The 12,595-nt window shown below is 41.8% G+C and overlaps 1 protein-coding gene across 4 annotated transcripts in view; it reads right to left on the reverse strand.

Moving 5' to 3' along the window:
- SOBP (sine oculis binding protein homolog) overlaps window positions 1-12,595 on the reverse strand; it is a 111,882-nt gene that overhangs the window by 47,330 nt on the left and 51,957 nt on the right. For 2 of the 4 annotated variants that reach the window (XM_021553790.3, XM_021553789.3), the window contains exon 5: window positions 1,141-1,236. The exons of the other annotated variants lie outside the window; for them this stretch is intronic. In XM_021553790.3, coding sequence (XP_021409465.2) covers window positions 1,141-1,236 — 96 coding nt within the window. The remainder of the gene's footprint in view (window positions 1-1,140; window positions 1,237-12,595) is intronic. 4 annotated transcript variants of the gene reach the window in all.

Raw genomic sequence — 12,595 nt, forward strand, 5'->3', positions numbered from 1 at the left:
TTCAGCACTGGGTTATTGCTCATCAGCTCAACTTTCAGTGCCTGCTGCAGCTGGGGCACCCAGAGTAGCGCTTGGCCTTTTCTCCTGGAGGAGCAGGCATGGGCTCTAATGCAGATAAAACACAGCTTGCTCCTCCACTGCCACCCGCCTCTTCTCTGGTTACAACGAGAGAAAAAAGAAATGTTGTTTCAAAGTAAAACCTCGTGTACTAACTCTCCATAAATACTTCCATTTAACCAAATGATACATTTTACTTAAGTACATATGAAAGAAAGGGGAATGCAAGGAAGAGATCTATGGATGTATCTAAACCTCCCTTTTCAAAAGCCATGCATGAATCTCTTTTAAATGTATGACAATTCATCCTCTGTTTACTTTAGGCAAACAGAAAAACTCATGGTGGAGCACTAATTTTCACAAGCTAATCAAGAACATTAGGTCCCAACAGATTCATTTAATAGAAATATAATAGGCATTCCTGCTTGCTTTTAATCTCGTCTAGCTGCAAATGCTAAAATGAACAGCGAATTAACCCTGCCTTGCAACAGAGATTCTTTCACAGCTGATATCATCTCTCTTATGGCTTGTAAACACTCCAGGCTCCCTGTAAGTGCTTTCCTGGCTTTCACTCTTTCCCCACAGCAGAGGAGAGGAATGGAGAGGAGAGGAGTGGAGAGAAAAGGATGCTTTGGGTTGCATGCAGTTATGAAGGGGAGGAACAGGTGAGCTCTGAAGGGAGGACTGCCTGTTAGCAGAACAAAATGCAGCACTGCCACCCAAAAACAAGGCAGAGTTAAAAGGTGGATGAGAGAGTAAGTTTTGGGGTGCTCTGGGGGAGGGGATGGGAGATTCTCCGTGCATCACCAGCCACTCCCTGCATGGCTCTCCCTGATTTACCAATGCAAGACAAGGCCATTCACATGCTGACATCAAATATATGATATTTTTCAAGCAATTTGAGATCTTAAACTGTTCACGGATAGCAGAACTAGCATTAGAACGCTAAAACAGTAAAAAAAAAAATAACCTATCATATTTCATAATGTATGTCATAATGAACAAAAGCCTTTAAAAAAAAAAAAACGGTTTTCACTGTGCTAAAGTAACAATCTAGACTTGTTGTAAGTATGTTATTCTTACAAGTAGTTCGCAGTTATTCTTGAAGGCAAGTCTTGGAGTTTCCTTAGCATAGTGCTGCTGGGGAAAATTTTCAGCATGTCCATCTTCATCTCTAGCCTGAAGGGAAATATAATGGCCTATTTAGGGACTTACAAATAATGGAAGGAAAAAAATAGCTAAAAGCATAACAGCTCAGATCATTAAAACAGACGGGAATCCCAAAATACAACATTATTAAAAAGTTTCTTTAAATAGTACACCTTTTAGATATGAGAACTTGGGATGCTGTTTTCTTACATAGCTTAGATTGAACATGCAAATTCACTGTGGAGTAATAATTAGAACAACAAAAGACAAAACCAAAATTAAATCTTTCAGCTAGAAACTGAGTAACTCAGGGTTTCAATTTAATCCATGGCATTTTTCAGGATTACATTACATATGTACTCATTTAAACTTTTTGACATGCTTAAGCAATCCTTAGATGATGTACTTATATTTTCAATTCAACAGAAAGGCCAAAAAAAAAAAATAAAAGCTTTCATACTCATAATTTACATGTAATACTATTACAAATAAATGGATTCCCCCTCCATGTTTAAGTGAAGCTTTGAAAGGAGCAATCATTGAGTGAGAACAATGATCCTTCAGTCAAATGCGGTCAAAATATTTAATGACAAAGATGCATTAAAAGTTACTGGTTATTTGTAACTACACTGTTAATTAAGAAAGCTGAAGTTTAGATGGAGACATTACCAGAGCCTCTAGCAATCCTGCTTGCATATAGTATTTTTCCCTTCTCGTCTCTATGTTTTCTGCTTTTTGAGTTAAAGCAAAAGGGAGAAGCAGGTGAAAGGAGGAGTGTCAGCAATACGCTCATTACACTGTTCATTTGAGTGACACTTGCACTCCGTTCCGCTCCATCTCATCTGATTCCTGACTGTTCACTCTCTCCCTCTCACAGCCTCCCAAAATTCACAGCTGAGCTGTCTCCCTCACATATGGCTTGCATATAATTATGCACATTCCATTTTACACTGCATTAAAATGATGAGCTCCTGGCTCCCTGCCAACCTATTTAAATCAGCCCCTGCCCAAAGAAGCTGGGGAGAGGAGGAGGGCAGAGGCAGGGTGACCACATTGGGGGCGAGGGGTGCGGGCAGGGGCAGCGGGGCCAGGAGCAGGCAGCTCTGCCGCCCGTCCCTCCTGCTGCCCCGGGTGCGCTCCTGGGGCAGGGGTGCCCAGGGATGCCCAGGTGCAATCCGGGCACACCTCAGTGCCTGTGGCAGCGAGAGCTGGCACATCGCTCGCCCCTCGCGCAGCGAGAGCTGCCTGTCGCCGCGTGTCACGCGCCCGGCACTCAGGCTTTTCAGCGTTGGCATTTATGAAAGATATTTACACCTTGCAGGCTCTGCGACTTGTTTGTCTTCAAACAGGCTTCTGCCTCTCCCCGAGGAGACGGGTGAGAAAGGGGAGATGTGGGCTAACAGCACTGGCGATTTTTAGGAAAACATGCAGGGTCTGCACCTTAATGAAAGCTCCCTGACTCCAACAGGCTTTGACTAGGGCCTCTGCTTGTCAGCCATGGGGCGTAAACACAGTTTGTCCAACAGAAAATGCCATTTTTAGCAGTGCAAAATTTGTCCAAAGGTGTATTTTGGGAAGTACCTAAAAATTGATGATGATTACAAGAACAGGAAAGTAGAAAAAAAATTTATTCTGTATGTTTCCTAACAGTTATTGAGTATTTTCCTCAATAGTTGTGGGGTGAAAAATGTTTAAAATTTTCCTTTAAAACCACAAGAAAGAGGATTCCTGAGCATCTGAAGTCACTTTTATATTGACAAAGGTTTAAATGTATTCTTCCAATTATTAGTTTGGAACTAACAGCTCTCTTATACAATAAATCTACCTCCATATTGTGTGGAATATAAAGTTCAAATCTAACTGGGCTTTCTCAAAAAAAAAAAAACCTTCAAAATTCTCAACATTTTGAAAATAAATTTTGTCCTTTCCTCCTTGAAGGAATATGGGCAACTCACTGAAGCTCTTCCAGGTTATCTAGAAGACAACCAGGGGGTGAATGACTTAAAAATGCCTTGCACAAATAGAAACAGACCTGTCAGCTCGGGAAAACAGATGCCAATGGGATGTTCAGTGAGGGACAGCTAGGGAGATACTGGTGGGGCACAGGTATTGTGGGGGGTTCTGAACACTGTTGGTGCCCCAGACCCCTGAAATTTTATCTTGGCACCATGCAATACATTGTGCATGTGATGGCTGGCACATTGTAACCTGCCAGTGACCCTCTGGAGAGTCGTCTTGGTACATGCACACACCTTGTAAAATGAAATGGATATCAGGGTGTTTGGAGTGCATCTGTCAAAATATAGAGACAAACCCCACTGAACTTGACCTGCTCACCAAAATAGCCAGTTACAAAAAGGTTATTGACCCCTGCTGACAGCAACATACTCCTGCTCCTACTGATCTAAATTTTGCTTTATTTAATTTTGGATGTTGCTAAAATTTCCTAGTCTCAAAACCTGTTTAGCTACATACTGTCATAATTTGTTCAGGCAGCAGAAATACACCTAATTTAGCTAGCTGGTTTCCATTGTAAAAAATACCTATTGTGAACAGTCAGGACTAATTCTCCAGTATCTTTCCATTCATTCATTACTACCATCTTCCATTCATAAATAATTTGCAGAAGGAAACACTTTTACAATGTTCATCACTGTTCTAAGCATATTAAAAAAGTGGCTCACAATTTATCTTGCAATGGTAATATTGTGAAACATCTTTGACTACGCTGACCCACTCTCAATCACTGCTGCACACCTCATGACTGCCTCTGTTCCCCAGCATCTCACTCACAGCAAGCTGGCATCTACAGCTTTGCCATCAGGCCTTGCTGCCATGGGATGCTATTGTTCAAAAGAAAACAACTGCAAAAAAAACCCAAGCCAAATCTGTGATCACTCTGATTTATTTTTTTTTTTTTAATGCTTTCATACTGCTAAAATCATTATAGGAATGCACTCATCAAAAAACAAATATACTAACTGCTAGATGTGATTGATTGCACACATGTAATATATGGGACAACTGCTGTCACAGCACATTTTGTTCCAGGACAAGAAAAGGCATCAGCTCGTGTTCTGAGGCCTGTAACCATGGTTAGCACTGCTAGTATTATCAGAGCAAAACTGCTGCAACTTCACAGTGGCAGTGCCTCTCCTGGGATCTACCGAATCTCCTAATTCAATACCCTCTACTGGCAGACAGCCGCCTTCCCGTCAGCTGCATGGGATCCGAGAGGGAAACCGGCCCATCGCCAGCCGCTGGGGACACCGGGCTGGACCCTTGACAGGACCAGTGGCACACACACACACACACACACACGCACACGCACACACACCACCTCACTACTACTGCCAGAGCAGAGCACACTGCCCAAGGAGCGGTGCTGGCAAAGAGGATCTAGTGAGGAAACTGCAGCTGACTTGGTGGAGGTGGTTTGGCTGTAAGGTCAGCCTGATGATGGGCTGTGTGGGAAATCATGGCCTTTAATTGCAGGTTAGGTATCAGGGAGCCCTTCTTAATGACAGGTAGAGCAAAGCACTGGAGCAGATTGCCTAAGGAGACTGTCAAAGCCCCATCACTGGAGTTTTTTAAGAGCAGATTAGGCAAACATCTGCCAGGAATGACACGCATGGAGTAGCTCCTGATATGGGGAAGCTGGACAGACGAGAGAATCTCCTTTCCTAGGTCCCTTTTTTCTCTGCTTTCTACTGCTGAGCTTTGGAAAAAAATGGCAGGAGGCTAAGGAAAAATAATAAAAAAAAAAAAAAAACAACCAGAAAACAGGATCTGAAAGGATCTCTCTGAAAATAGCACAGCATTTGATGTTCAGAGATATGTGTACTCATTAATAAGTGCATGATGACAACTATCTTTGGCTACAGAAACTGCTATTTGTTCGTAAGCCAGCCTGACTATATTTGTGAAAGATGCCAGTAGTTTGGAAACAGACTATATATTCAGTCAAGATTCCTTTTTTTAACACAACGGAGGAAGAACAATCTACAGCAGAATTTCCTCCTCTCCAAATATATGTGGATATTTGTTTCTCCTTATTCTCAGAGAAAAATTAATCTTGATCCAGATAGAGGATTTCTTAGCTTCAGTGCAAGTCTTTTTATGCAGCTTTAGCCCTGGGAGAGGAAATCTGTTCTTACATTTTAATATTAAGGGTAGGATCTTATGATAGTATAAGTCACAAGGCAGGTTGAACCAAATAATTTATTAATATGGAACTTGTTAATGCAAAGTTTCTACTAAAATGGGACAATGCATTTGCAACAAAATCCTACTGCTTAGTCCACAAAACTCTAATGCCACTTAACCAAAACCACCTAACATTAAGAGCAACAGTCACTTGAGTAAGGCGGAGTGACAGAATATTAGTCTGCTTACTCGGGATAAAATTGCACCTAATTTCCATAAATGTCCTTTTAAACAGATGAAATACGGGAATGTAACCTCCAGATATGTTAAAGGCAGCAGGCATTAGCTGAATGACTCTGGTAGGACAGAGAATAAGCTGCAAGGAGCTGAATAGCGTTGCTATAGAAGTACAGATAATTGCATCGGGTCTCCTGTCCCGTGGCGATGAACAGAGGAAATTCACATCACCCTTAATACTATTGTCTCCAGAGGCTGGCTGCAGATGGGAACTGAAAGCTCTGTTTCCGTTTCCACCACAAAGGTTATCTCTCTTTTCACTGAAACTCGAAGGAAATCCTCAGGGAGACCCTAATCCTTGAAATTCTAGTTCCTGTGCATTTCTGTTGTCCCAGATAATCAATTATCATGCTCTTCACAGTCACTGTACCAGCAATAGTAAAAATAGTACTAAACTTCCACCTGCTGGGTATATTTTTCCCAGAAATATGAACATGCTTGCTGTGGGCTGGGGGGAGCCCAACATCAGGGTCCTGGGTGGGGGTGTTGTGCTGGGAATGGAACAGGGCCAGGAAGACAGTTCAGAGAGGATGTCCCCCTGGTTCAGCAACCACATAGTTATAGGAATCAGCAAGCCCTCAGCTCAGAGAAAGTCTTCCCTCAGGAAAGCTCCCACTAATGTTTGATGAGAGGTTTGCTCTTCACAAGGATTTCAAGATTTTCCTGAATCTAAGAGTGATGGAATAAGTGGCATTTATTTTCTTGTTGCGTCTCTCAGCTACACTCTATTCACTAATCTCTACAGTCGTAATATTTCACTACTCCAAATCTCTAAAATCTTCTCAAGATTTTTGAAAAAGTCACAGGTATTTTGAAAACATGTCAAAACAAGGTTGCATAAAATCTCCCAAGACTCAGATCAGTGAAAAGAAAAGACTTAAAATCACGCTGGTTGTTTATCAAGTTGTTATCATTTACATCCCACAAAAATTGAGGTTATCCCTTTAGACTGACCTCTGGTGACCAGTAAAGTTAGACCACCCTACCCAATATTTTCCAGCCTGTGTTCTCTTTACCGGCAGGGACGTGTTGCACACTTGGTGGTGGTCTATGGAGAGCTTGCAGGTCACGTGCTACTAACTCCCCTTGTTTCCAGCTGCTAAAATGCATTTAAAGACAGCTAAAAATACATTAAATACTTTCCTAATGTTATTTTTCCATGTAAGCAACTGCTGTAGTCACCACAGGAATGTTATTTGATCGCCAAGGGGAGGGGAAGTGGTCTGCGAGACAATCTGTCTACTGGAGGTGATCTACAAAGTTAAAAAGAAACTGGGAATATGCCCTCTTATAGCTTCTTTATTAAGTATGCAAAGGAAAACCGGAAGGGCTTTTGCTGACTTGTTGCCTCCTCTTCTCTCTCCAAACATGCCACATGAGCACATGTACCAACACACACGTGCACATCTCCACCCAAGTTAGGAACTGAGACCTTGTTTATGCTGGAAGAAGGCACCAGTGGATAGAAACCAGCAGAACAACATCACCATAACAAGCCAAACCTTGGGACTGCAAATGCAGCTCTCCTGAGAAGGGGACATACTGCAGGAGACAGCTTTTGTTGCCATTTTATTGCCTGGGGTCCCCACAGACTTCCTTGAAATCTCTCCCTGGCACTCAGCTGCTCCTGGCTCCCATACATTACAGTAGAGACTCCACAACTGTGGAGCCCCTTTCCCAGAGGGAAGTTATATGGCTCCCAAGAAGGAGCAAAGATGTCCCTGCAAATTCCCTAAACAGAGACCGAGGTTCAAACCCCTGCAGGTATCCTCAGCTTGACAAGGCTCCCTGTTGCTGTCATAGCTCTTGCTCACAGCTGCTCTTGCCTTACTGTGACATGTCCATTGAAGACAGTGATGAATCTAGACCCAAATTCCAACCTTTGTTCATATTTTAATTGCCATTTCAAAAGTAAATGCAAAACCTGAATGCAAAACCACTAATGGCAGACTGGATTGGAAAAACATTTCGAGTCCTCATGTTTAGGAGAAGGTTTGGTGTGGAAGCGAATTCAGGAGGCAGCAATCTGGCCAGTGTGATTAAGCCCTGAGAAAATATCTAATTCTAAATATCCTGCAAACTTCTCCACTGTGCTGACAGACTAAATACTCCCTGACTTCAAAAATAAATAGTTACCAGGTCAAACCTGCTATTCTAACCAAACCCAGCCCACACCACTTCATCCCTTTCTGAACACGTGCAAAATCTCCTGACAAACAGGCAGTTTTGCTGAGAAAAGCCAACTCAGAAAAAATGCATTACAACAAAGAAGGAGAAGGTGCCAAATTGTGGAATGATAGGGCAGTGTTTCTGAAATTATCCTTGTTAAAGCAAGAGGACTGTCACGTTCATTTTCTTGCATAACTGAAGCACACTAAAAAATCCAAACAAATGTGCCTGCAAATCTGAAAAACAGTTATTTAAGGATCTTTTCTTTTTTTTTTTTTAATACTTGTCTTCCACAGGCTATAGCTCTGAATGGTCCAGCTTTATGTATTAAATTTTTCACTCAGGATTTCATGGTATAAAATTCTCTACAGTTTATGTTTAAAATGCAAGCTGCAAACTCTATTATAATGTAAGGAATATTGTAAGTGGATCAAAAGGAATTACTAATAACAGTACTACTATAGTGCCTGCTAAAGTAATAACTTACATCCTACTGCACTTAAAACTTCCACCAAAAATGCATTCAGCTTTCTAGATTCTATAAAACTTTTTCTCCCCTTCCCCCAGTTTTGTTTAATATACTTTGTAGAAGAATCCTGATTTCCTGCTGGACTTTTCATCCTTCCAGGCAAAACCAGGATTTTCTTTTTATACAGTTTGCAATGCATTTATGGCCATTTCTACCAGAGTTATAATATACCTAGAAAAAACTGGTGATCACTTGCAGTCTACCAGTACATCCAGAAAGAGCAACTGAATTAAAAATAGCAGTGTCTATGGCCCTGGATTGCTTTTCTAATTTTTGCAGGAAGGGGAGTAGAAGGTTTGAGATGTTAACTGACTCAAGCCCACATGCAAGTTAAGGCGCTACAGCCTTGATCCAGTTGCTCAAGCAAGGAACTGCTTAAAGAATTCAAGTGAAAACTCTGCATTGAACCTCATATTCCAGACTTATGGCCTTTTCCTTTCTCTATCAGCCAATACCCAGGCACCATTCCTGCCTTCCACAGGACTGCACTACCCTTCTTCTGACAGTTCAGGGCATGGTGATACGTGAGAAGTGTTCAGGTGCCTGCCTCAAAAGCTAATTTGTCAAACTGCACAAATCTTTAACTACATCATACATTTTTTATAACCACTTCCAAATTCTCAAAGAATAAATACAATAACAAAAACATAACGTTGAAATAATTTGAAATAAACTTTGTTTATTGCCCCTTTGAACATTTTTTCAAGAAGTCACTGCTGTGTGGGATCTTCACAAACGTGAGCCTGTTCTGCTAATCTCCCTCCTGATTCACAACAGGCCTGATCCAGAGACACTAATGGACCGTGCCTGACAGTTATTGCAACATATCCAGTACCCAGCCTAAAATACAGCCAGGAAAGAAATGAAAATATACAACAGACTTGCCAGTAGCTTCCATTTGTGTAACAGGTAGCTCACATCAGCATAGGTGATAAGCTTTCCCCCCTTCTCTTCACATTCCCTGATTATTATAATTTATGAGATAAAATCAATTTCCAGAGTATTCTGTGTGTGTCACTGTCAGGAAGCTCAAGTGTCCCTTGTCACTGCTGCCATTTCTACATGGGTTCCCTGGTCCAGGCGAGAGATTTGGGCACAGGGCAAGCACACATTTCCAATGAGCCTTCCAGAGAAGCAGGGAGACAGAACACAAGACCAGGGAGAGAAGGAGAAGAAAAGAAAAAAAAAAAAAAACAAAAAAAACTAAAACAAACACCAGGGAAAAAAAAAAAAAACCTGTCAGATGTTAGTAAGGGTTACCAAAGGCTCACAGACCAAACAGATAGCTGTCCCTGGGGAATTTGTGTTAGTGCATTTGCTTATTTCAAGCTTTTGCATTGTAAATATCAGAGCAACAATGCGGATTTTCTCTGATTGCAGTGTCACATATATGATTAATCATCTTGACTCAGAGCATATTTTTTTAAAGCAATTGCAGGCTGGTTTAATGAACTCCTCTCCCACCGGCTTTTATAGACTAGTCATGATCAACATACCATTAAGATAAACCTCGTGCCCCATCCCTCCACCCTCTGACAGCTTGCCTTATTTGCCTCACAACAGTCAATATCCAATTAAGAGGCAAGGGATTTTATCGATACAGAAGGCAACAATAAGACTTAAACAGCTGGTGAATTCTACATGTACTCTTTTTCTTCAATTCATGGTGTATAAACAGCTCCGAGCTTTGAATAAATGCAGAAAAGGACAGACAATGGCCAGGTCTGGCTGGTAAAGATTTCCCTCAAATAGGCAGTGTCTGCAAGCTACTGCACAGCCATAAATGCTTGTCTGGGGCCACTGCAAGACAGTCAGGATCCTATTCTCTGTATTTTCTGTGGCCTTTTAAAGGGTGAAAATAGAAATCTCTTCCTGGTCTGGTTACAAGCCACATGCCACTTGGGTCATTCACACATGAAAATGGAGGGGCTGTAATATTATTAAAGCAATCATTTATGAGCTGGGCCAAGGGATGACTGGTCTGGAGAGGGGGGCAAAACCCAACAGGAACAGAATATAGGCAAAAGAACAGGCAAGTAGAGGGTGAAAAGAAATGAGTGGAAGCTTTGATACAAATGACATATTCTACAACCTTAATATCATCTCCCAGTCTTTCTGCTAATGATGAATGGCTGCAATAAAAGGTGGAATAGTGGCACATACAAGCAGGCAAAAAGCAAAACCTGTCTAGTGGTGAGGACCATTCATTTTAATTCGCAGCAGCCCAGATAGAGGTCAGGGACTGAGGTCACAATATCACCACTGCTTTTGGGTCTAACACCAGGTACAGTACTTTTTCCTCATCTCCTGCCACCTTTTTTCAAGGCTTTTATTCAAAGTTTTACTTTCAAAGACATTTCACAGAGTACTAAGCTGATATAGTCCAAATGAGGTACTCGTCCTTTTCCAGGATTCCCACTCTATTTTAAATAAGAAGAAATCATAAGCCATGCTCCCACTGACAAATGGGACCTAACCCAAACACCTCTAAGGTTGCTCCCAACACTGGCAGAAAGTTATTCCTAAATCACAGTGGCATGCCTGTGTTCTCTACTGCCCACTGCAACCCTCTGTCATTTGGAGGGATTCCAATAACATATATCATGTCTAAAACCAGGAAACTGTCTGTTCAAATTCACAAGAAAGCTCAGAGCACACAGATCTTTTTAGGCAATGGGAGGCAACTGATTATAATTTATCTTCCCAACTTGCCTTGGGATTTGAGAAGTCCCAGTCTGAGTTCTCCTTTCTGTCACAATAAGATGAAATGTGCTGAAAAACACCTCCATCCTCCCAACTCCCTTCACTACCATCTTCCACAGGGAGCGGCTGCAAAGTAGATCTTTGGCCAGGTTTCTGAATCTAAAGTACTCCAGTTCTAACTGTTCCCAGCAGTTTACTTCAGGCCCCAAGTTTTATCAGACTACACTTTTTTTTTTTCAACTCTGTGCATTGCTATTACAGAAAAAAAATTATACTACTTTGATTCTTAAAGATAGACTTTAAAAGTGGGGATGCTTCCACTTGAAAAAGTAACAGAAATAAACACATTTTTATGTCTTCTGCATTTACTCAAAAGGCTCTGCCCCTGACTCACCTGGCCCCTTACCAGACAGCAAAAGTCTGCATGTTTTGCCATGTAATCCTGTAATCCTGATTTTGATAGTTGGACTTGATGATCAATTTTGGCAGTTGGACTTGATGGCATTAAAGGTCTTTTCCAACCTTAATGATTTGATGATTCTCTTTTCAACTTCTCATTCTCAGCTCCTGTCTTGAAAAGCATCCCTTAGGGCTTCACCAGACTCTGCTAACTCCCAGTTAGCACTGATGTCTCATCAGGCATATGTACGAGTATTTACATGCCACCCCTACCATTTCATGGTGGCACTGTCAGCTTCTCAAAACTTCCATGTGTTTATTCCAAGCTCTTATGTGATTGCCCCTTAGATAGCTCCTACTTGCCAATATATATTGCAAATACTTAGCCAATAACCTTGCTTACAGCCCTGACCTTCTTTAATGTTTCTTGACTATTCTGTGGACTATTCAGCGTCACCTCAAATGTGTCACCCATTGTGTTGCTGGGCCTGCTGAAATCCAGCTGTTGGCCTGTGCAATAGGTCTGCCGCCACAGCTGTGTCTCATTTTACTCAAAAACCAAGGTACTGCTTCAACAGGGAAGAAAAAAGATGCAGATAGGCACTCCTCTGTAAAACTGGTAACAAGCTGAAGAGCTGGGAACTGCCAAAATCACACCCCTGCACCGTGAGTGCCCCTGGGTTCTCCATTCAAGGGCTGGAATTTAGGCAGCCTGGTAGGCTTTGCAATATTCAGAGAGCAAAGCACTCCTGATGTTTCTGCACTCCCAGGCTGTGAAGTGAATGCTTGCCTCTTCCGTCTCCAGCACAGGAACTTATCCATCTCAGTTTAGGGCTCAGTTGAAAGGATGCTCCTGTCTAAGAAGAGTTTGGAGAAACCTGCAGAAATATGACTTTTGATCTCTCATCCACTGGCACAGGTCCTTAAGTTCCCCACTGTTTGACTGAGATGTGGAGTCTCTGTCTTGGTCGCAGTATATATTGCAGTAGGAGGCAGCAAGGCTTGGAGGAAACTGGTACTCTAATTATTACCTCTACGTGGAAATACAAATGCATAAAGCAAAGAACCAGTTCTAAATGAACACTTTAAGCACACTCTTACTCTGCTAAATATTGCTGGTATCTGAAAAACTTCACATAAATTTCT

Source organism: Lonchura striata, chromosome 3, assembly GCF_046129695.1.
Source record: "Lonchura striata isolate bLonStr1 chromosome 3, bLonStr1.mat, whole genome shotgun sequence".
Lineage (NCBI taxonomy): Eukaryota > Metazoa > Chordata > Aves > Passeriformes > Estrildidae > Lonchura > Lonchura striata.